We start from the raw sequence: 24,617 nt of genomic DNA, 5'->3' as shown, positions 1-24,617 counted from the left end.
TGTCTGAGGCTGAGATCCCCTTGGCAAGCAAAAGATGAATTTCCTCTGAAAAGCATTTTTTTTTTTTCTTTGAGCTTTCAGAAAACTCTCAATGTGCTCATTTAGGAATTCAGATGCAATATCTGTTTCTAGTACAGAAGTGATGATCAAAGGTATTAGTGGGCTGTAATTGACAGTAATAATAAAATCTAATTTAAAGAATCTCAAAATTAGCAAAACTCCCCAAGAGAAGCTGTGATATCAAGAATCAGTTTTTCACAGACACTGCCCCAAATGTGCAGCTTCTAAGCAGGATGTTTATGAAGTTAATATTCTAGAATAATGAGTGTTTAAGAGGATAGATACTATTGCCTTGATAGGTTTCTTTTACTCTTAAAACAGTGTAACTTGATTCTGGTAATGTGCAGATCTTTACATCAAGTGTTTTCCTTTGAATAATGAAATTGGAATCTTGTGTAATCACTTCTGTTCTTAGAGAAGCACTGATTTATGGATTCTTTGCCTTGGAAATTTCTAGCATGAGCAGTTTCCAGAAAGGATTAGCATTTCTTTCAAGCTGATTTGTTAGTAGGGTTCAAGGCAGCCACACGATGTGCTCTACACCCTCCCAGCATTATAAATAACCAAGATCATTGGGAGTGGTATGGAAGGAAAAAAAAATGATTATGGAATACAACTGTGGAATAAAGCTGTTTCTGGCTGACAGAGAGGTACCGACCATCTATGGCAGCCTAATGAACAGTGCGAAACCAAATTTCTGTGAATTCAAATAGTCTTGAATGCATCTTGAGCACCAGACGCAGGAACACAATCTTCTAAGAATCAACAGCCATCTGCTCAGTTCGGGCTCTTTATTTGTGTGGCGTGCTGCCCTGATTGAAAGCGTTCCATGATGGAGTTGATGAGTTGCAAAGTTGAGTATGTAGATCAACTTCAGGAGAGGGAAGCCCAGCGTAGTGCCATGACAGAACTCTTCAGACAACCCTGTGTGCATAATGTACCTCATCACTACGAGGGACATCTGCTGTGTTTCTGGATGCTGAACCAGCAATGTGGTTGTCTGTCCACCTCTCCTAGTCTTCTGTGATTATAACTCCCATTATAATCACTCATTGGTATCAGTGAAAGAGTGTAATAAACTTGTATAATTTGTTTTCTACTTATCATCAGGCTCTCACAGTTGTAAATCGCATGAACTAGACTATATCGGTAATCTACTTAATGTGCACTAAATCAAATCTAGCATATGTTCCAGAACTGGGCTCCAGTTCAAATCCAAATGCGTTATATAGGTCTGTGGTATTTCAGTACTTGCGTTATAATAAATTCTGATTTTCTTTATCTTGTACTAAGGCTAAAAGTTCTTATTTTTAGTCCCTAACTTTATTTTTTTAAATTCTACTTATCTGCTTTGAAACTTGATTCTGCAGCTCTTTGTGTAATACTTTTTTGAGCAAAGTAGCTTGAACTTCAGCAAACTTTCTCTTTCATTTGTAAAGCCTAAAGACACATGGCTTTTTATACGGTGTTGAGGTTTTCCAATATAAAAGCCTGTACACGCTTTGCAACTACCTTTTACTGTATTTGTATTCGTATGATGTGTATTTGTAGGTGAAGAGCAATGTGAATAACTACTCTTTAAGTAATAAGTGTGATTTCCAAAGCATTTGAAAGTACCAAGCTATCTCAGCGGGGCAACATCAGTCTTTTCGAGAAGCTTAACTGCTGAGGCTTCCTTTACTAGAAAGGTTATTTTGAATGACAGCATCTGAATAAACCTGTTCTAATGTACTGAATATGAAAACACTTCAGGTGAGGAATTAATTGAGGATACTTGACTTGCAATGAATGGACTATACTTGGTAAGGTATCTAGTGTTAATATCTGATTTCTTTGTAATAGGCTCATGAGAGGGTTAATATCTGTTCAAAATAAATAATTCTATTCTTTTGAAACACTGTTAAACCTGAAGGGGACACAAAAGAATTGCTGGGTTGAACTCATCTCTTGAGAAGGCCTAGGTATTTCTAGCTATTGAAATAATCTTGTCATTTGTATTGAAAAAGAGAAATATATATATATATATATATATACATACACACACATACGTAGGAGTTAAGCTAGGCTTGTAAAATTGAATTTTACTCACAAAGCTATTGAGTAATAACTGCACAGCTGACTTGATTTCTTGCAAGTGCCCTTTACAGTAATTCATCCAGCAGGAGTGACATGACATGTATGGATTTGTTTACCATATAGCTTATTAAATACAGTTTAATCTACATGTACGTGGTTAGCTGATGTCATAGGGATGTAATTTCAAAAATGGGGTTTGAAGTCAGCAAATGCAGGCCTTTTGGCCTTGGACAATTCTAAACTGAAGAGGTAAAACAACTTAGTTCTCAGAATGGAAATGCAGGTTGAGTATGGGGTTAGAGTACCACTGCAACAGATTGCCTTATCAGTGCCTATTATGACTCATCTAGAGAGATGATGCTCACTGCTTTCCTACAGCAAATAACTTGCTTGCAGTCTCCTGTGGAATAATCCTTCAGTTCTTGCACGATGGACATTATGGAAAGTTCATTCTCATTGTTAAGAGCTGAGTGTAGACTGAGAATCAGGGCTTACATTTTGGGTTCCGTGTCCAGAAGCTAGAAGGACTTGTTGGGCTTTGTGACTTGGCACTTTTGGATGATGCTTTTGGGTGATGCTTTTTAATGACTTTTTCCACTATATTGTTGCTGACATCTGTGAAAAACTTATCCATGCCTAATAGAAAAGATAAGATTCAGAATAAGTAAAAGAAACAGAAGACTAACAATAATGACAGCAATCAGGTAAGAACAGTCCCATCTGAGAGCATATTTGGAATTGATTTAATGTTGATTTAGTAAGTAGAGATCATTCTAGATCTAACTCAAAGCAAGAAGTTAATAGCCATTGAAGGCATATTCACTCTGTTCAGAGGGAAAGGTTCTCTCCATTTGCTAAAGGGGAGAAAATACATTTGAATTCCAGATGGTGATTATGCAAATGATCTTTTAATTGGTAAGCAAGATTACTTCTCTTTGCCTATATTTATGTTCATTGTTTGGATTTTTGCTTTTGCAAGCAGGCTGATACTCAACAGTGGGCATATGTGCTTTTTTTCCCATTAGTACTAGATTAGTAATTTTAGCTGAAGTTTTGAGTACTGAGCATTGGTTTCCAGTATGTAATTTCAGTTGATCTAATTGGGGTTGGAAACTGTCTCTGGCCAATTTTCTTATAGCTTAACTAGATCCCTGGAATGATCCCCATTATTGATGTCTATCCTATTTGTGAGCTGTCTGCGATCTGCTCTCTTGCAGCCATGAATTAGTGCTTTAGTTACTTCCTCTGGAGTTCTTAGAAGGATACTGTGGACCTTCAGGATCTTCACTGCTTGGTATTAGGGGGTTAGTCTGTAGGAAGAGTGGCTGGCTTATAAGAGAACTCGATAGAAACAGGGAGGGAGAAGTACATTTTACTTTTTGGCTACTGGCTTATTGGAAGAAGCCTGACATATATTAGAGAAAAAGGGTGAAACAAACAAATTACTGCAATGCAGAGACCAGGAATGGTGTTTCTCAGGAACTCAGAGGTGTTCTGGGTTATGCAGAAATATATAAGATGTGGGAGGAATAGAACTGCACTACAGCAAGCTTGGTCATCTTCAAAGCTGCAGTTCGCATCCTCTACAGTAACCCTACATTTCACACAGCTCCAGCTTCTCTTCCTTTTCCCTGCTTGTGCCTGTCTGCTTTGTATGTGAAGATGTGACACTTCTCTGTAGTGGGAGGGAAGGGCTGAGCAAGACAGTCTCTGGCAGGCTGGATGGGGAGGTGCCTTGCTACCCCTTGAAAGTGGTAGGGCTAAGCTGTATATCAACTCCTGCTTCTCTTGAAAGCCAGGTCAGGTGTGCAAACTGGGCAGATGCTTTGTTTATTCCCAAGGATACTGAACAGTACTGCAGTCTGTAGATAGCCAAGCTGCTGGAGCACCTATGGGGAGAGCAGGAAATGTAGGTCAATTCCTTTCTTAATAGAATTTTTTTTCTAGCAATCAGTCTAAAGTGGGTTTTAAAGAGGTACTGTCTTGACTTCCAATATCTCAAATTACTACTTAAAACTGGGACAGGACTTAAAAAAAAAAAAAAAAAAAAAAAAAAAGTATAGCACAGGGGGAGGGGAAGTAAAAGGACTTTGGCTTCATAGCCTACTAATTAGAGCACCAAGTTTGTCCCTTGCTTTAAGGACTGTGTTTGGCAGCAGTTAAAATGTGTTCATAATCCCAGGAGTGAAGCAGCGACATCTTCTGAGTTGCTTTTCCCATGGGAGTTCTTGCCCCAGCATTGCTTTGAGTTTGCCAGTGCTCTGCAGCTTGTAAGTAGTTAATGGGATGTGGGGAAGCTGACAGGATAGGCTAAGAAGTAAAGTTTTTTTTTTTTTCCTGTTAATAATTGAAATTTGGAAGCCATCTGCAACTGGGCTTCAGACTGAGCCTAAGGCAAGAACAATTAATTAGAGTGCTTGGGTACTCGTGGGTGTGTTTTCTGTTTTAGTATTTAATTCTGGGATTTGTGGGCACAATTGCATAGGTAGACATCTAGATGCAACTGAAACTAATGATGTGCACAGCTCTGCAGAGTGTCATAAATATCTCATTAAAAGTACACCCCCAAACAGAATATTTAATATTTGACCAGCAAATAATGTGTGGTGGTAATCTACTTACTCTGTGAAGGCAGTAACTTTGTAATTGAAAACAGCTGAGAAAAGGCTTTACAGATGTGATATTTGGAAATATCTTAAGTTGTCCTTTAACTCAGAAATCAGTGGGATTTCAGTCTTTCTGGGCTTTGACCTTTTGAGTTACTTTTTTGTTTGTTCAGGTTTTAAAAATAATGTTAAAAATCAGATGTGAAAGTTCATCTCTGTTCACAGGCACACCTAAGAGGAATAACGGCTGTTATCCAGAATCATTTTGCATGTGTCTACATAGTACACTGCTTAATGAGGTGGGTCTCAGAAACAGCATAACTGCATTAACATTGTGCTTCACCTCTGCAAACATACCCTCCTCCTCAGCAGAGCTAATTAGCCTAAATAGGAGGCTGCAATGATGTGTTTATACTGTTTCCAGGTCTGAAGAGGTCTGGCTATACTTTGTATTACAAACTCGGCCATCTTTTCCTTGACTCTCTTCCTTGTTTAGTAAATTTTGTTGTCTGCAGATCTGTGTACTTGTTACCAACGTGTTCCTCTTATTCTTCAGTTGACAATTTTTAATACATGCTGGAGAGGATATTTATGGGTAGTGCCAGTAGGAACAATGTGGTTTTGAAGGTCTCTATATTAATGCTCCATGTATTAATGCTTGTAATAGATGTAATTTCTCAGCCTTGCTTCTATAGCTCAAGAGTTCCTATACTATTAAAATAGCTGTACAAAAGCTTAGTTTTGCACAGATATTCTTTTTTGGTAGGATCATAAGGTGCTGCAGTTTATGTGGTGGTTTCTTTCTCTTTTTTGTCTAGTGAAGACGCTGAGATGATATTGTATTTGAGCCTTATCTATCCACTTTCCCCTGAAGACTTTTTTCCATTCTTACAGAAAAGAAAATCATGCAACTATTTTATGAACAGGATGAGATCTTTCCCTATGGTAGAATAGTAACTTACGTAGAAAAATTAACAAATCCTATGTACGATGTTTATCCATATTACTTGCTATTTATTTTGTTCTTCCCAGGCTGTCTGTAACTAGAAATATTCACTCGAAGAATCCTTTGTCTTTTCCTACACTGAGCACTGCTGTTTACCCAGGCTTTGTATTTTAAGGACACAACTAATGAGTCTTGTTAAGACAGGCCTGTTATTGTTGGGTTTTTGTGGAATCTTGTCTTGTTTGTGAATCCATTTCTGTATCTGTAGTCTGTTTTCCTTGGTTTCTTTCTCTTCATATCCAGATCCTGTAATGCAGCTCAGCTGCAGCTGCCACATCTGTTCTCTGAATAAAATAGCCTGACAGGGAGAGTTTTGCTTTGGGGTGTATTGTGAACAGCACTGCTCTTGTCTTGTTAAATAAACCAAGCAAAAGGCACAAAACAAGGAGGCTATCTACAGGACTCTGCTGGCACAGCACGTGCCAGAGCAGTTAGTGGGGTGGTTTCTTGAGTATGTTGCCAAGTGTGAGGAGAGATCGTGAGGGCTTTTTCAGCTTATCTCAGGCTTGTGTTTATTAAGTGTCTACAGTCTGTGGCTGTTGGCTGGCATATTTCAAGCAAGATGTTGATGACTGTGGGTACTGACTCTAGCAAGAGTCTTTACAATCTTTACAGTTGATGTCATTAATGTTGAATAAATTACATGGCAGTGTCTCCAAAAATTATTTCAATATTCAGTATTTCGTGATTTAAGTATTCAGGGCTGTGAATTTGTCACTCCACTGGACTGCTAAATCAACAATGAATTATTTGAATACCTATTGTTGAAATCTAGTAGAGGATGTTAATGGAAATTTATCCAGCTGTTCACATTTTGTTGTCCTTCACTTTCCCATTTCATGCCTGAGGTCAGGACAGCTTGAAAACTGATCTTTCTCAGTAATCTTTGGTTTCATACACGTTGACTAAATTTTTTGTGCATCTCCCTCTGGAGATGTAACTTGCATTGCTGCCTGTGTTGCTACTGGATTTAAGACAATACCTGACTGAATTGATCGGTCCCTACAGTGCATCTCCCTGGCTTATGGCTGTTCTTCTGATCTACAGACTGGGCTGACAAGCTACTTCCTCTCAAGACAGAGCTGTTACTGCTGGTTGTCTCCCAGCAGAGGTCTTTTATCTTCAGTGGCTGTTTTCACTGACAACAGTTTCCTTCCTTGCTTCTGAAACTCACTACCATTTTTTACTTTGAATGTTCATGGGAGGCTGATATTTGATTTATTCTTTTGATTTACCATGGTAGCTTCAATTAACAGGCATCCATCTGTGCTCTCAGAACCCTGGTGGTAATTAAAATTAAGCACCTCTACATTGTTCAAAGCAATATATAGAACCAAAATTTTCAGAACACTTCTTGCAGTGTCTGGGTGTAGGGGCTGTATCTCCTGCTGGCTTCTCTCAGTTTCTAGTGTTGCAGTGCAATCATAGCTGTGAATTAAATATGTATTTTAACAGCTTTGCCTGCTGCTTCTTTTCAAAGCTTAACAGTTCTTTCAACAGCAGCAGTACTTGATGGTACATACAGGCATTCAAACCCCCTGCCCAATGCTGCGAAGTCCGCCAACTCCTGTGAATTGGTAAGGCGTTGGGAAAGCAAAATAAGGAGTGAAAGCATAACTGCAAAAAGCTAAAGTTAGACTGTGCTGGAATCTTGTTGGAGGCCTGTCAAAGAGGAGTGTGCCCGAAGCTCGTGTGTTCCAGTATGCAGCGCAACGTCAGTACCACTGGTACACAATTTCTCATGCTTCATTTGGCCAGTGAGTCAGGTGTGGAAAGGAGCCATAGAACAGGAGAAAGTGTGTTTCAGGTTGATCAAGTTCTGTTTTTGTCTCCAGTCTGAGGAGGTTATTTGCTCTGCAGTTATATTTTTTTTTTTTTTTTTTTAATTCCACGCTACTACTAATAATAAAACAAAAAAGCCAAGCCTTGTCTTAAGTAGTATATTTTCATATTTAGACACTAAGGAGCCTTAACTGACTTGAATAATCAGTTTGTTTGGTACAGCTTGACAGTACTGTTCCTATCTGCTTTTGCCTTCATGAAAGACGATGAGAAAATTGAATAAATTAATTGATTAATGTTAACTTTATCTTTGTGCATCTCAATGCAATCTATTGCAAAATTTTCCAGACATCAGCTTACCAGTGAAAGAGTAATACTGATTTCTCAACAGTTTTTACATGTCAATCGAGACTTTGCTTTTCAATCAATTATTTAATGCTTTGTTAGAGGAGTTGGAAGTACTTTATGAAAGTTAAGCTTTTCAGCAGTTATGTGAGGGTAGGAGTTGTGTGCCCACTTGCAGGAGGTAAGGGCTGGAACTGGGCTGTGCCCACGTGCAGGAGGTAAGGGCTGGAACTGCAGAATTTGGTAGCAGAACCAAACAACTTTTGTCCCTTTGTGCAGGCATGTACAACACGGGAAAAAAAATAACTTCATCAGAAGTTAATTGAAGAGGAACATATGCTCAATTTTTGTTTCATGAAAGTACTGAGGATTTATGATACAGCAGTAACTTTCTTGCTAGTTAAGTATTTAAGAGGTTGTATAGTGATAATGATAATATATGTGCAAATGCACTGCTATTTAAGAAGAAAATAAGACATCTGCATTTTTTTAGCACTGAAATCAATGATAATTTTCAATGCTTGTAATGCTGATTCATGAAGTACTGTAGTATTAACCTAACAGTGAAAAGGAAATTGTATTCATTAGTTTATTCTTCCTTTCTTTTCACCATCATCTCTAAAAGTGGGAAGTACTTTTCTAAAAGCTGCTAAAGAGTTATGGAGTTTTTCTCTTCCAGGTTGTTCCACCAATATTAATACATTTTACTGAACCTTCCTATATTTGTACCAGGAGGCCTCTTGGTAATGAAAGTGTGGGAAGATGATGGGGGTTGTTAGTATGATGTAGAGTGTAATTACTTCAGGTGCATGCTGCAGAGGTCTTTAAATGTGTTTTAAAGTAAGTGCAGTCTTGGGTGTGAATTCAATTGTGCTTAATCCAGTATACAGGTTGCAGTACAAATGGTGAGAGCAGTTGGTGGTACCGTCAGGGCACTGCTAACCTGTGTGTAAACATGCAAGTCCCAGCCTTGAGTCTGGCTTAGCTCTCTGGTTAACTATATAACCAACTGGTACAGTGATGTCAGGCACCACAAAATAAGCAGTCTATATTTCACAGCTTTTAATGGTGAATTTTTCTTTCAAGTCTGTCTGGAGGGTCATGTATTGATAAATTACCAGTAACTGTAAGAGTTACCCTGATATGCAAACTGCAAGGATTGGGCTCCTGTGCTGTAGGCTATTCAGATTTAACAAATTAAACATTTAGCTATTAGTTTTTCCTGTCTTACAACATGTTAACAAGGCAGTACGTCATAACCCAGGTGCCCTCTGTTATTCACACCAAAACTTTCTTTTGACAGTCTTGGAGCAGTGCACTGGCTACATCTTGCATGCAATGTCATGTTAAATCATGCTAAATTATGCTTCTGACTTGAGGATTTTTCTTCCTCTGTGCATTTTTTTTTTTGTATGTGTTTTAAAGTACGTGTTAGTTGGAACTTGCATAGTGATACTGGAAGGCATCCTGCAGTCTCTTAAATTTGAGATGCAGAATGAATAGGTTGAAAATGTGTTTTTTTTTTTTAATGGAAAGGCTGATATATTTGGGAATAAGTAAGAAAACTGGGCAAGGTCCCTTCATTAGGCTTGGCAAAATTTAACTTCAAGCTAAGGATATTAGCTAAGGAGTTGTTGCTTAGTGCAACCTCACTGTATCAATCAGCTGAAGAATTTCAGAGAAATGTATGGATAACTGTAGATGTGTAAATGACAGTTTCTTCCTTCATCTGCCCTCCCTGTCAAACTATTCATGCAGCTTTCTAAAGGGCTATAGCAGGAAGGATTTCTGGAGAAAGAACTTCCAGGTAAATGGATTTTCAGCTTATTTTCTAGAGCCTAAAGCTGCTTTAATAATAAGAATATTCCAGGATAGGTCAACAAAAAAGACTTGTTGGCTGAAGCTGGGATTCTCTGTGAAATGTTCAGTGTTTAATTTGTCATAGTGCAGAGGGCTCTTAAAGTGACCTATGAATTTTGTACCTTCTGGGAAAATTGCTTTGCAGAAAAATCTGAGCCTGTAACAGCAGCTGGATAAATGTTGGAGGCAATAATCCCACATTAAATTGTCAGTCAGTTTTTAATCATTGTAAAAACAACCAAAAAAAAATTAAATTTTGCTGGAAAACAGGACTGATTTCTAAGAGGAAAGCATTAAGGATGAATGGGGTCTGATCTGTTAAACCCACTCACAGGTGGAAAACTTAAAGACAAATCTTTTGTTTTAGCATGTGTTTGGAGAGACTGCATGCTATCAGGGGCTTCTGCCTTTGCTCTTTCCCCACAGCCTCAGTGAACTTTAAGTTTTGCTTGTAAAGTAAATGCAATCTAACACAAAGGTTGTTAATGCCAGAACTAGCATTCTTGTTCCTTTAAAAGAGGGGAAAATAAACTTGTGACTATGTATTGATTTAGGCTGGACAAAAAGTGAAGTTGGAACGGTACCTGGTTCTGTTTCCTGTGTGAGCTCAGGAAATGAAAAGAATGTATATGGAAAGAATATTTATGTATATGAAAAGAAATTTGCTTGAGTAAACGTCAGCAAGAAATAAATTGAGAAGGAAAACTCTAAAGTGCTTTTTCCCAGATAAACACAGTAGCCTGACACCAGTGTTGCAACAATTAAATAAAACAGTTGATGACATTGATGAAGTAGGCCTGAAACTTAAAGTTGAAAGTCTTCCAGTTCAAACCTAACCCTGTTATGTATTTCACTGTATCCAATTCAAGCTATATTCTTAATTTTTTTTTTTTGCTTGGGAATCTAGACATCTCTAAATCAAAGAACTCCTAGCAAAAAGCTGGTTGTGTAATGTTAGCAGTGTCATTGGGGAATCTCTGTATTTGAGCTTGTTTGGCACATGCAGAAACGTCTTTCTAGGGTGTTTTTTGCCTTGCATACAGGTGGAGAGAAGATGGGTAAGAACAATAAAGCAGAATGGAAGTGATGACATCAAATGGAAGTGGTTGAGGGCTGCAAGGTAGAGTAATTGCTGACTGACCAGGAAGTCTGGTGAACAGCAGACCTTTACATCTTGGTGCAGTTTGAGAGCACTGACTTTTTTTCTTCCTTCTCTCACAATGAACAGTGCTCATAACACTGTTAAGCTTTAATTCTTTGCTTTCCAACTTGTTCTGGGTTGCTTTGCTTAATGTGTTCTAAGTGGTTGCAGATATAATATTGCTGAGTTGAACTGAAATTTGTGTTATTGAGTGAATTTTTAACTTTATTTTTGAGATCATGAGTTCAGTGTTTCCCTTCGAGTGTGGCTTTACAATGTGAATGAATTAGTGATGTGGCACCTAAAGAAAGAAATGTTTTTTTTTTTGCCTGTCAGGTTTCAAAAAGCAAAAGCTGCAAATACAACCTTTAATGATGAAGTCTCTTTTTGTACGCTGATTAGAACAAATATACGGATAAGAAATATTTCCCAGCATCAAGCCATGTGGTCCGCAATGAAGTGCATCCAAGGACAATGTCAGCATTTCATTCCTACCAGTCCTCCATGGGGAAGAGGATGATGCAATGCAGGAAGAGCAAACAGGCAGACCTGTTCTTTCATACTACTAACAGGCTTTGGTGTTACTGCCTCAGTGCAGATCAGAGCTCTGTTGCTTCTACTGCCCTGCAGTGCTACCAATGCTATTCTCCATTGGTCTTGTACCTGAAGGCAGGAGATCATGGGATTCTATTTTCAGCAGCTAAGGCACCTTTGTGGAGCTGGAAAGGAGCAGAGACGAGTCATGCGCTATCAGCTGCAGAGGCTTTATGGCCATTCTTATAGGCTGAGGGATTAAAGGAGAAGTGGAGAAAGGGGCTTCTAAAGTAGAAGTAGCTAATAACGTCTAAGTAGCTAATAACACAACCCATCATCAGATGGTGTATTCTCATTATTGTGCCTCTTTGTTCCAGTTCTTTTAACATGATGAAGGATGTGTTTCTTGGCTTTATTCAATTAGGTAGCTGCATTAAGATTGGCATACAGTAAATTATTGCTTAGAATATCAGGATCTGAGCTCTGAGTACAGCTCAACATCCCTTCTTTTGAAGAAAAAAACACTGAAGAAAAAAAGACCACCCCTCTTGAATTGTGGAAAACAAGCTGAATTTGCAAAAGTGTTACCATTTATTCTTTCCTGGACCCTCCGAGATGTTTCTGAAATCAATTCACTTTTAAGAACAATGGAGTTATTGTCTCCGTGCTGGCAGCAGTCATTTGCATGGCTCTGAATATTTTTGTCAGTGTTTTTGCATTGTGAGTCTTCTATGCTAACCCTGACCCTCGGCTTGGAGCTAATTAGTAATGCATAACAGAGAAAGTGCTACTTGCCCCAGAAGAATAACTTGCTCTGCTAACAAGTGACTCCTGGCAATATGTGAAGGACTGCCTATGAAAATATCTTTTCTTTCATACAGTAAAGATGCAGCAAGGAGGCATAGGTAACTTTCTGGAGGTTCTCTTGTAATCATTTGCATGTAGAATATCAAATATAGGACTGAAAATTGTTATTTGACTGCTCATCTGGAAATTTGTTTCTGGAAATATGTTCTTTAGTTCTCCTCTTTACTGTATCTTAGGTCAGAATTGAGTATGGTTATTATAGTGCTACTAAAACAGCAATGATTCACAATACCACATTCAGCTGTTCTGCCTACCATGCGTTATTTTATCGTCTAAAGTTCTTCCTTTTTGCTTTCCCTTCTTTCTCCTCTGGCTGCATCCTCTCTTTTACCCTGTTAATTCTTTTGTGGAGGCTGCTGCTGTCTGAGCCCCTTAGCTGAGCTGTGAGTAAAGCATCATGAAGTGTGGTGGCCTTCTTTGGGCTGTCTCCTGCAAAGATGGTGTAAGGTAAATTAACTCCGTTTCTATAATTGGAGATGCATTCCTGCTTAATGGCTAAGAATGGCTCAATTCAAAATGTAAGTTATAACATAATCTGTGGGAAGCACTTAATTGCACACCAAGGAGGAGAAAGTGTGTGGGGGGGGGAGGCCACAACAAGCTCATACACCACAAAACCAAACGTGTGCGCAGAAAAGCTGAAAGATTTGAACCCAGGCAGCATTAAAAATTGCACACCCTTTTTATTCCTTTCTTGCTTGAAGGAAGAGAGCTGTTGTGCATTAATGCTGCCCTGAACAAAGCCCTTTCATCTTCTGGGGATGATTTTGTATTCAGCGGTATTAAAATAATTCTTATTCAAATCAGTGTTAAGCCTATATGAATTCACCTAAAGACATGGCTGTTTGTAATTTCTGATAACTTATTCTCCAAATTCTTTTCATCACTGGGCATTGTGTTCTGTTATAAACTATTCTTTTATTCATGGAGAGTCTGGCTGCCATCTCATACCAGGGTAATTCAGTAAGGTTACTCTCACGTTTAAATTAGTGTAAATGAGAAGTCGTGTTTGCTTTCTTTATTAAAATTTCCAGCTTGTGATATTAATTATTGATGATGAAATTCAGTTAGGAATAAATGTATTTGCTCCTACATGTGCTGTGGAACTTACAATTACTCCTTGGCTGTCAGAGTTCTTATCATTTGTAATACTGTTTGCTTAAACAAAAAATAGTGAGTTTTACAACCCACAGAGATCATCTCATCAACATGTAACTGGATATGCAAAAGTTGTAAGGGTTTTATGTCTGGTTATGGCTGGTTATAATCACAAATACATTCAGTTAGTTGATAGAAAGGATCTGTTTTTTTATCATACAATAAGTTTATCATATGCACAATCCTCATATCTTTCCATGAGTATAAACCTTCTACTAACTTGACTACACTCTCCTCTTAGTATAATTTGTGTTAGAAGACCTTTATTAAAATCTTAGTGAAATAGCATTTTGCACACAGCAGATTATGCAGCTACAGTAGAAAACATTTCCCTGAAAACATTTCCAGATTTGATCGTGCAAAGTAATCTTTAGGACAACTGCAAGTGTCAAAATGTGCTTGCCATTTCATATTTGTTTCAAATTTGACCTTGTGGATCAAACTTCAGCTGAACTTGGTAATGAATTATCAAAAATAATAATAATTAATAAGCCTAAATAACTGTGGAGTTGTGGACCACTGAGAGCAAATGACAACATTAACTTCTATCATTGATTTAAAAAAAAAAAAAAAAAAAAAAAAAAAAAAATTATTTTAAAGAATTTTCTTTTCCTATAGAACTTTATAAAATGTGTATTACTTTAACAGAATATTTCTTTTTTAAAAGCTCTCTAATGCTTTCTGCGTGGCTTCTGAACATATTGAACATACTTAAGCATATATTCAGAGCTAGAACTCCAAGGCTCAGGTTTAAGTAATTAGAAAGACTTGGAGTCCTAGGCCAGTGGATGACTGGGGCAGAACAAGGCTGTCTCAGTGGTGGTCTGTGGAGTTATGCTCCACCTCTAGGCAGTGCATAGTTATGTTCCTGTAATTGCAGTCTGATGAATAGGCTGGTGACTGTCCACTAGAGTTTTTGTCCAATGTGTGATGACTTCCGTCCTGGAAAAACACAGCAGAGCACTTGTTTTATAGCTTACAATCCATCCAAAGGTATGACTGCGTTTTACACTAGTTCTCTATATGAGTTTTCTTGTCTGCTAGTACACATTTCATAGAATAATATATGGAGGTAGAAATTGCATTAAAAATATTGAGTTCGGTACAGAATCCAGTTCTCTTGAATGATTCTTTCCAATTTCTAAGTTTAATGATCAATTTTGCAACTATTGAAAACGCTTCTCTAATGAATATTCAGTCATACGAGGCATTGCGCCTTCAGATTTTGTTACCACTAATAGCAGTGCTTCAGGGAGGTTTTAGAGCAGTTTCAGAGCAGTATGCAGCATCTTATAAGGAATAATGCAAAATTCTCCCATGAGTTTTAGGCAGATCTATTCAGCTGTCAGTCTAAGCAAACTGTAGCATCAGTATTGTGTGGGTGGATGTGGCAATGAGTCTGCATCTGTTTCTCTGAGGAAAAGCCAGATGTAGACATTAAGGGGCTATCTGGAGTACGTCCCCAACATTCTCAGGTAGACCTGACCCACATAAAACTTAGTGGATATTGACCACTGCTGTCACCCTCCTAAAAGCAGTCACATCTCAGGGCCATGACCCAAACTACTGAGATCTTGTGATCCTGAATGAGTTGTGCAGGTCCTGAAGGACATGAAGAATCTGCAGTCACTGCTGTGAACCACAAAATGGCCTGAGTTGGAAAGAACCATAATCATTACCTAGTTTCAGTCCTCCTGCTATGTGCAAGGTCACCAACCACTAGACCAGGCTGCCCAGCCATATCCACCCTGGCTTTGAATGCTTCCAGGGAATGGATGACAGATCTATCTGGATTAATGCTAGTTAGTGGTTGTTCTATGTTTTTTTTAGTATATTGCAGATAAGGTTCTTGACTGCATTGAAAATGAGCTGTTCATAAAACTTGATTTATGCATGTTGTGTCAGCTGGAAATGGAGGAAGACAAGGACAGCACATAGGAATTTCCCAATTGTACAAAGTTTTCCCATGACAGTAAGCTGTTTTCCCAGGAAGAGCAGCCTCTTACTTATTTGCTTCAAACCACTAAACTTTTCTAACTGCTTAGTAAGCTATCTTGTAGTCTAGGCATGAAGTTAAATAATCTTGTGGGCAAACAAACACTTGTTTACCTCAGAAATAGATAAGGAGGCTGCCTGTGGACACATCCTTCTTTGTGTCTGGTGACACCAACACTGTGTGTGAGTTCCTCACACTGGTTAATGTTGGGTGAACTGGTTTTGCCTTAACTACTAACAACTGCAGAGGATGGTATATGCCCAATCTTATCAGCAGTATAACAAAGCTTCCTTTGGTATGATGTCATTAGTTTTTTGAGAGTATAACTATAATTTCCGCCTGTTTTCAAAGCAGCGATCAAATATGAGACAATAGCAATATGTGGATTTCTATATGTAGTACCATAATCTGTAACAAAAACCACTATGCGCCCTGTGACTATGGGGGAAAATAACAGTTTAACCAAACGTTCAGGGCAAATAAACTTGCACCTTTTTCTGTCTCTTTGAAGTCTGTAAGCACACTGAAGCGCCAGAACTTAAAGTTTGGCATGGCTCTAATTAGTGACAGAGAAAAGAAGGGGTGTATTTGTGAGTCAGTGGGAAAAACATGCCTCCAAGGATTCAACTCTGTTGATCTTGGATCTGATTTCAAGTTGGCTGACTTGCAAAATAGCCCTTTAAACTTAGATGCTGCTTCAGAACAACTACTGTCAAAACACCAGAAAAAAAATAAACAAGAATGTCATATATCTAACCCTGAAGTGTATGCAAAAAGCAGCTCTGGAAGTAGCACGGCTGGCTGTTACAAATGATGTGCCATAGGCATCCAACTGTTTAGCTTGTAAGACTTCTTTCTCTAGAAATACATGAATATCTCTTTGTTTGCTGAAGCATTATCCAATCTCAAATATATAATATTTTCTTGGGAATTGAACTGCATTTTAAATGCTCTACTGATTTTTATCAAATAGCCTGGAAGAAATACAGTTGGTTGGAATATACATTTGAGAATACAGAATCAATCACACTTTTTTTTTAATCAGGGTTGTGTGGGACAGAGATAGGGGAGAGTACTTGTCCACAGAAGACAGTGAGATTTCTGTGGTGTAGCTTCTCAAGCTGCTCTATGCAATTTCATCTGGCTGTTCCAACAGTGAATCCAGTGGTTTCAGATGTATCCATGCATTTATGAGATGAATCAAGCTTGAAGAGCTTGTAACCTAGTGCTGCTTCAGGCTCAGCGTTTGCAAATAAGTATTTGCTTGCTTAGTAATTCTACAGTTGAGAAGAATCTGTCGGATTTACTGAGCTGTGGGTTTTGGTGAACTTTTATGCTAGAATAAGCTACTCAAAAATAGAATTCCTTTACAAAAGCCAAACTGAGAAATTGAAAGGTAAAAATCCCCTGCTTAGGTCAAACAGACTTTGTGCATGTATTTTTCAACAAAATGGGAAAAAAAAAAAAAAAAACTTCAGTGGTGAAGCTTTTTAGTTAAACTGAAGCATAGAACCTGTTTAGATTTCCCCTCCCCCCCATTTCCTTCTCATTAAAATCTATTCATAGAAATGTAATTTCAAAGAAGCTGAGGATATACATTTTGCAAATGTGGGGGGGAAAAAAGCAAAACAGCATAACACAACAAAAAATCCCAAAAAGCAAGTTGGTATGAGTACAAAAATGTTGAAGTATTCAAATCTCTTCAAGAATCTCCCTCTGTGCTACTGCTCAAAACTGTTTTCTGGACTTGATGTGACTTTGTGAAGAGCTTTTCTTCCCTCAGAACTCTGCTTCTCTGAGTCTAGTAACAGATGGGGAGCAAATCCTTTGTTAGGACTTGATGTCTGACTGTATCACGATGTATTTGGCGTATCGCATGCCTTGTCTCCATTGCTCAAGGAGGGATGCCATAGACTCATGTGTCAGTTATTCTTTTATGTAACCAGGCCTGCTCAGGCGTTGGACAAAAGCAGACCTTGTGAATTAGATCTGTGGAGTTTCATGAAACTGCATGTTGTGTTTGGAAGCAGCAGAGCAGGAGAAGCAGTCTGACTGATGCTGCTAAACAGTGCTGTTATTCAGAGCAGCTCCACATCTGTGTGTTATAAGCTGCAAACATTTGTTGCCAGGCTGAGTTGTCTCCAAGAATATACATATGTGTCAACAAACTAGAGAAGCAGTGCAAGTGACCTAGTGCCTCCTGGCTTGTTTTTTCCCTAAAGAAATGACCCACCCTTGCAGTCTAAATTCCTCTTGGCTGCAGAGGTGGGCGTGAGTTTAGTATTCTGGATAACAAACAAAACTGGATTAAAATCAGGATGATGCACCAGAATGGGAATCATTTGCACTGCTCTGCTTGTTCCTCACTGGGCTTTTTGCCTGGTTGGCTGATGCTCAGGGAGTGCAGACTGCTGCAGTTCACTCTGCAGAGACCGGCAGCTGAGGGAGACTGGTTGGTATTTAAGTCCCACTTGCTGTTGCTTATGATGAGAGGCACTTACTGGATGCAGCAAGGGAGTTGATGGTCTGCCTAAGGAAAGCAGCTTGCTGGATCTCCAGAGAGAATGGCAGCTGTTCAGAGAGGAAGAGAAAAGCACTAGGACACAGTGGTGCCTAAGGCCAAGCCTACAGCTGTAGTACGAAATGTTGTTTTAGAAATCCTGTGCTGATTCAAATAGTAGCATTGCTGAATAACTGCACATGATACTCTGTGATGAAGGTGCTGAGGTGCCTGCATGAAGTGTATGAGCGCAGTGCAAGGGGCAGTCAGAGGTCAGTAGCTAAGCCAGCCAAAAGGAGCAGCCTGAGGGAGAGGTTTCCAGGCTCAGATGATGTGGGAATGGCAGAGCTGCGGCAGCATCACCTGAGATACTTCTGGTAGCTGCTTTGACTACAAATGACCCTCATAGCCACTGAGGAATAACTAAATTCCTCTGTGCCATAAGGTTCTCTTGCTTAAGAATGGAGAAATAAATACTCTGCAGCCTACTGATGGGGATGTGGGCTAGCTGTGTGCATGGGAATGCCCAGAAACCCCAGGCAGAGGCTGAGTTTCGTCATACCAAGAGTTACGAACATCATAAGCGCTTAGATAGCTTTACAAATAATTCATTCACTATTTAAGTTGTATTTATCACTGCAGGAAAGTTCCGGCAATATGTTGTGACTTGAAAAAGGAGAACACAGGTGGGAAGAGAAGAATAACAGAAATGGCAAGAATCAAGTAAATTAAGCCACAGTACTTCTTAATTTTAGTCAGAAAATAGTGGGAAAGCATTTTCCAATATCTGGCAGAACTGAGAATAGAATCTTTCCTCTTTCCTGACCTTTCAGTTCTGATCAAGATTAAAAGTAAATAAGATTTAAGATACTTCAGAAAAAGGAGTGGGACACAAATCTGCTCTTGCCACGAGAGTATAGTGAGACCACTTATAATCACCTGTAACTTATGTGCTATTTATTTTGTCATTTAAACTCATAGTTAAAATTTAGTTAATATTATTCAGTGTTCTGTATGCATTTAGTTGGACCAAATGTTTTCTCTAAATGAATGGTGTAGGCAGAGTGCATTCAATCCCAATCTGGTTAGAAGTAGGGTTGTTAAATGGGAAGTGTTTTATTGATTGCCATTTTCACAAGCAGTGATAGCTTACCTTTATCATTTGGAGAGATTCTTGTTTTGCCCTTTCACTTAGTACAAGGTCATGGAACCATTGATTTGGCATTTGGTACAATTTGCAGTTAAAGGAATAGAAACTGTGTGTGAGGAAGTGGAATGGCTGCAGCTTCTATCTTACTTCCTCCCCACATCTCTTCTCCCACCCAACTGATTACTTGCTGCACTTGCAAGGAAAATTAATAACCAGATTGTCAATCTACAAGTTACTGTTTGAAGTGAGGCTTGGCTGGATGCAATAGCTTTTATACTAGTGGAAGTCACTGAGAATACAGGACCCTTGTAGTGGTGCACTCTCCCTCTTCATTAAGCCTCAAATCCATTTTGTACACTTTTGTCTAAAGGAATGCATGGTTATTCCTTTCAGAAGTACAAAATTTTAATCCTTTATAAGGTTCTCAGCTGACATATGACGTAGATTTAAAATTGTAAAACGAGGTGATTTGACCATTTTGTGAAGGTATAATTTAAATGTCATAATAAAAGCAAAAATACCTAAGAAATAATTCAGTGCTCTTGTATGGAAGGATGCAGTACAGATACCAATTGGCAATCGGCATTCTGTGCCTCAGTATGCAGCAGCTTTTTCTCTGAGGGTTACTGAGGATGTCACTGAAGGATGTCAAAGCCAGTGGGAGTTTCTTTGCGATATGGGCAAGAGTTTGTCTTATGGGTTGAAACCAGGGTAGCAACAGCCCCGTGAAAACAGCTCTGTTTGTGTCACTTTAACTATTATGAGGTCCCCTAGCAATTGTGACTGGCAAGCAGGGAGCGATGTCACAGGGATGCTGTCCTCCTGCCTTGAAATGCTCTCTCCTGGCACTACTGGCAGCTAGAGGCAGAAAATGACTCCAGCCTGGACTGCGTGCCTGAACGGTTGGGCAGCAGCTGCCTTGCAAATGGCAGAGACACTGAAAAATGGTGTTTCTGTGTGTGTCTTGGCTTTCAGAGCTGCAGCGCACTCTAGGATGAAATGCTTTGTGGCAGATATTAGGCAGTTTATGGCTGGTATAGTCCAGAACATATTACACAGATTAAAGATTTCTGTAGGAAACACTACGCTCAGTACTTGGGGCAAGAATAATCTGTGCAGATTTCTCCTCTTTATGAAGCAGAGTTTATGGTTTGAATAATCTGTCATAAAGCAGCTACAAAAAGACAATCCGGCCCCTGCAGTGTAGTATCTTGGATCAATTTACTTTGAAGAAAGAAACTGCAAGGAGCAAATTGTCCTTAACCCTCTTATAGGAATAATGAAGCTGGAGGAGAACCAGCCTTTAGTGATTACAATGATGCTTAGACACTCAAGGATCCCTGTTGCAACTAATAGCCCAAACCTTTGTGTGGAACCTCAGAAAAGGGGAAGCTTTCTGTTAACAAGTCCTGTTTACTGTGTGCAAAGAGTTGATTTTATTCTGTGCTTAATGACTTCTTAGTTGGTGAAAATTTCTGTGCTGAGATCTTGTAGGACATTTCAGTCTGTTATGCCTGACTCTGTTAGACTGCAATTATATTACTTTTGGGTGGATGATAGGCATGGAATTTCCCAGAGAAAATCATGCCATAAAATACTCAATGTGAGGTTTCCATGAGAAGTTTTCTTTTAACTTTCGTAACCTTGATCATTAAAGCCACTCAACTTCAGGAAAAGTAATTATGTGTAACAAACATTACCTATGCTGTGGAACCATTTTTAGGGGGAATGTGGGAGGAGGCAATTTCCCTACAGCTAGTAAAGTGAAGATGCATGATTATTTCTTCATTTTATAAAGGAACAGGCGTCATATTTATGAGAACAGACAAGCTTATTAGTACTGCAGTAACCCATGGTCAATACAAATATTACAAGTATTACTTCATCTTGCTAACTGTGCTTCAAATGGCGAGGAAGGCTTAATATGCTGCATGTCATGCCTGGCTAATTGTGCTGCTAATGAGAATTGTTTTTTGAGATCTCAGTGAGAAAAAAGAATACCCAGCACTGGATAAGATATTTAGTTTTTCTCTTGCTGATGTAAATCAGGAGTAAAAACCCATACTCAGTATTCTGGCATGGTTGTAGTAACAGGGAGAGGAGACTGGATCTCTGTTGGCTTTTTATTTTTCTCTTTAATTGATGATATTGGCTGTTGCAGTGAAAGTCTCCTTGTGTGAATGATAATGACAAATGAATCAGGAAATGAATGGAGAGGAACATATCAGGGAAACAGTCAGAAAATAGCAGATAATATCAACTGAAAGGAAAATGAGCTATTTGTGCAGCACTACCCAGCAAGGGATGAAAAGGAGAGAGGCAATATACTTAATATGGCTTCTCTCATCGTGTTTAATTTTTTGATGGGGATGAAAGCCTGAAAACAAGCTGGAGGCAGCAGACTTTTGTGTCTAATCCCCAGGCACTTTCCCCTCTTGCCGTGTATCTAGGGGAACCTGGCATTAGTCATCGCTTCAGGTGACTAGGGAGCAGAAGGGATTTATGGCTGAGAAGTGAAGGGTTTAGAAGTCAGTCAGAATTCATCTAATTGCAGCCACTGAACTGACTTTAATTTGGGAGCATTTGGTGTTGTTGGCAAGCTTTCCATCTGTCATAAACAAAGACACCAAATTAATGAAAATACTTCCCAGCCCCCTTGCCTCCTACACAAAAACATTAAACAGGCAAATGGCAGAGATGTGTCTGATGTTGAATTAATAGTGGCAGGGGTGGGAGAAAACATCTATCGATCTGTTTCACATAGGCATGTCTATAACTCAGATGGCTGCGTTAAGACGAGCTAGAAGATACAGAAGTGGTTTGATATTAGGAGAGAAGGGACCTGCCTCTACTAATTATACACATGGGCAAAAGCAGCTTTTAAAGCAAATCAAAGTAAAGAGGTTGGTCCAAATTCAACTCTGCTACAACTCCACTGAGGGCAGTAGCATTACACCACAAATGGATTTGTCTTTCAGACCTCCACAAAGGGGACATTATTGTGGCTGGTGAAATGAATTGACAATATAGTGGGTCTCAGGAGGGGATATTCAGAACAATAAAAGCCCTGGCCCTTCTTGCCAGTCGGGTACTGCAGATGGTGCAAAGGGCTCTGTGTTCCCCACAGTGCCACAGGGAGGGATCTTTCTTCTCATGAAGAGAAAGGCACTGATGAGAATGATAGATGGCAGCCTACCTGCTTAGAGGAGTCACCATTAATGTGGGAGGGAATAATCAGCCCTTTGTCTGGGGCTGGGGGAGGCAGCCAACAGCCTTGCTGAACGAATGAAAGTGTTCAATCAGGTTATGTGCTTCCTCTCCCCTGGGGAGGGAAACACTTGGGAAGTGGTGCAAAGCTCATGTAGTAGTAATAAGCCCTGTTTTATTTACAATTTATTGTACTTTCAACTCAGCGTTCTTCAGTGACAGCTAAACCTAAGCAGTACTACACTAAAGCCATATAAACAGACTTCAACAGAGTAACTGAAGCAATCCTGTTGATTCCAAAAGTAGCGCTGCTCTCCCTGGCTAAGTCTAGTAGCACCGTGAGGCCAGGTGAGCTCAGCTCTCAGTTAAGTAAGCAGCTGTCACAAATGCTTGGTTACTTGTGACAGAAAGGATGCCCTTCTGCTTTCCAAGGGTTGAGGAGGGAAGGATTATGTTCATGTGTAGGATCAGTTCCTCTAGAAATAAAAATGTAGGTTGCTCTAAAAGGGATCTGTCTTTTGCTTTTCTCATCTCATGAATACATAAGGGCTGAAAGTGTCACTCCTCTGCCTAAATTTTTAACAGCAAACTCTTTCATTTATGCTCCAGCCTTCTTCCCAGCTTAAGTGAAGTTTGGGTCAGACATTACAAAGAGAAAATAAACAAAAAGCAAACTCCTCTTCTGCGAAAACATTTAAGGCTTGGAATTTTCACCCCTCAGAAACTTGAATAAAAAGCCTTCATTTTCATAATGATGAGAAATGTGCTGGGAACAACAGATTGAAACTAAGGGAAGAAAAATTCAGAGTTTAATCACTATCTTTCAATGAAGCCTACGTGCTACTCGGCCACTTCCTGAGGCAGAGCAGACCGGCTGCTGGATCTTTTAAGTGGGAAAGCTGAAACACTGAGCTGTGTAGTTGCTGGTCTTCTGGCAGAAACTTGGAGGTGGCATGAAGATCTGAGCCCTTCATGTTCAGGTAGAATGAAGTTGCCACTGTTTTCATGAACTCTGTGCTGATGTGCATGGCAGATATGGGTCACAGCAGTGCTCCCTCGAACCACAGTGGGGTGGTTTCTGAGCCATAGCTATACATCAGCATCTACAGTTTCAGGATTAAGAAGCACTGTAAAAAATATGATCTGCAAAGATTATGAAATAACTTCTTTTGATTTTAATGTTAGCATATTCCCCTCTGTCACTGGCAAACTGAACTCTAATTAAGGAGCTTTGGAGTGTTAGACTGGTGAGTGGGTACTTTCTCTGTGTGAGAGACAAGGCTATGGGATGAGGGAGACAGTTGCAATAGAAGACTTATGAAGGGTTCCATGGCCTCTCCAAACTCTGGATGAAGACAATTCAGGTTTTAGCTGCCAGGGCAGGGCCTGTAGTATGGGGCTGTTCTGCCCCAAGTGCAACCTTACATCCACTATGCTGTCCGAAGACAAGACTAGATACCCTATCTGCAGCTTATCATATAACAGCCATGAAGCAATACATTTTTGCTGGAGTTACCTAGCAGTTGCCAATTTACATGTATTTTTTCCAGCAGATGCAATTTTTTGCTTCACTGAATTAAAAATAGATAAAATTGAGAATTTTAATCAAGTTTTTTTTGTGGGGAGAAGAGTGGAATAGGAGATAATCAAACAAACAGTGGCTATTATCCAATTAAAGAGGCTTTTTAAGACAGTGACCTGCTGCTCATCTCCACCCATGCTGAAGGAATGAAATAAACTGACTGTTCTTAGTGTCAGTGGCTCAACTGTCAAGAAAATAGATGTGAATAAACGACACCTCAGAAATATTTTCACTTGTCTGCTTCTACTAACTTCTCTCAGCTGTATAATACAGTGCCTTTAGTTCTCATGCCCTCTCACTCGTTGAGGTGCTGATTTCAGGTTCTTCCAGTTTAGCAGAGAAGATGTCAATGGTCTCCCAGCCTGGCCTCCTTGTATGGAGCTAAAGGCAGTGTAGCCTCCTTTGCAGCTGGCTTGGCAGCACTGGCAAGGAGGTGGGTGCATGCACAGTGGCATGTGGCTGAGATATCAGTCCTGGTAACTTCCCGCACTATGTTCCCCAAAATAAGGTGAAGAGAGGCTCTGTAACTCATCCACTGCCTCACACTTGGAAATGGAAGGCAGGCTGGAAGCTTTTGATGGTATCCCCTTAAAGCTCAATGATGAGAGCCATTATTTGATTCAAAATTTGATTCAAAAACAGACAGGCAAACTGGGTTGCTAGTTAGAGGGATTTATTCTCTAGGGAAAACACAACAGTTCTTGCAGTGTGTTACAGAGAGAAATTTGCTGCACTGTCCAGGTACAC

General features: G+C 39.4%; 1 protein-coding gene across 1 annotated transcript in view; it reads right to left on the bottom strand.

The window, feature by feature from the left end:
* Nucleotides 1-3,859: 3,859 nt before the first annotated feature.
* The window catches only part of SLC9A9 (solute carrier family 9 member A9), a 199,222-nt gene continuing 178,464 nt past the window's right edge, over nt 3,860-24,617 (bottom strand). The window contains exon 15 of the mRNA XM_042820768.1: nt 3,860-4,025. Within this exon, the coding sequence (XP_042676702.1) occupies nt 3,875-4,025 (151 nt within the window). The 3' untranslated portion in view covers nt 3,860-3,874. The remainder of the gene's footprint in view (nt 4,026-24,617) is intronic.

Source organism: Centrocercus urophasianus, unplaced genomic scaffold (assembly GCF_019232065.1).
Source record: "Centrocercus urophasianus isolate 14NV4802_14NV808 unplaced genomic scaffold, USGS_Curo_1.0 seq_19, whole genome shotgun sequence".
NCBI lineage: Eukaryota > Metazoa > Chordata > Aves > Galliformes > Phasianidae > Centrocercus > Centrocercus urophasianus.
This window is presented reverse-complemented; position numbering and strand designations above follow the sequence as displayed.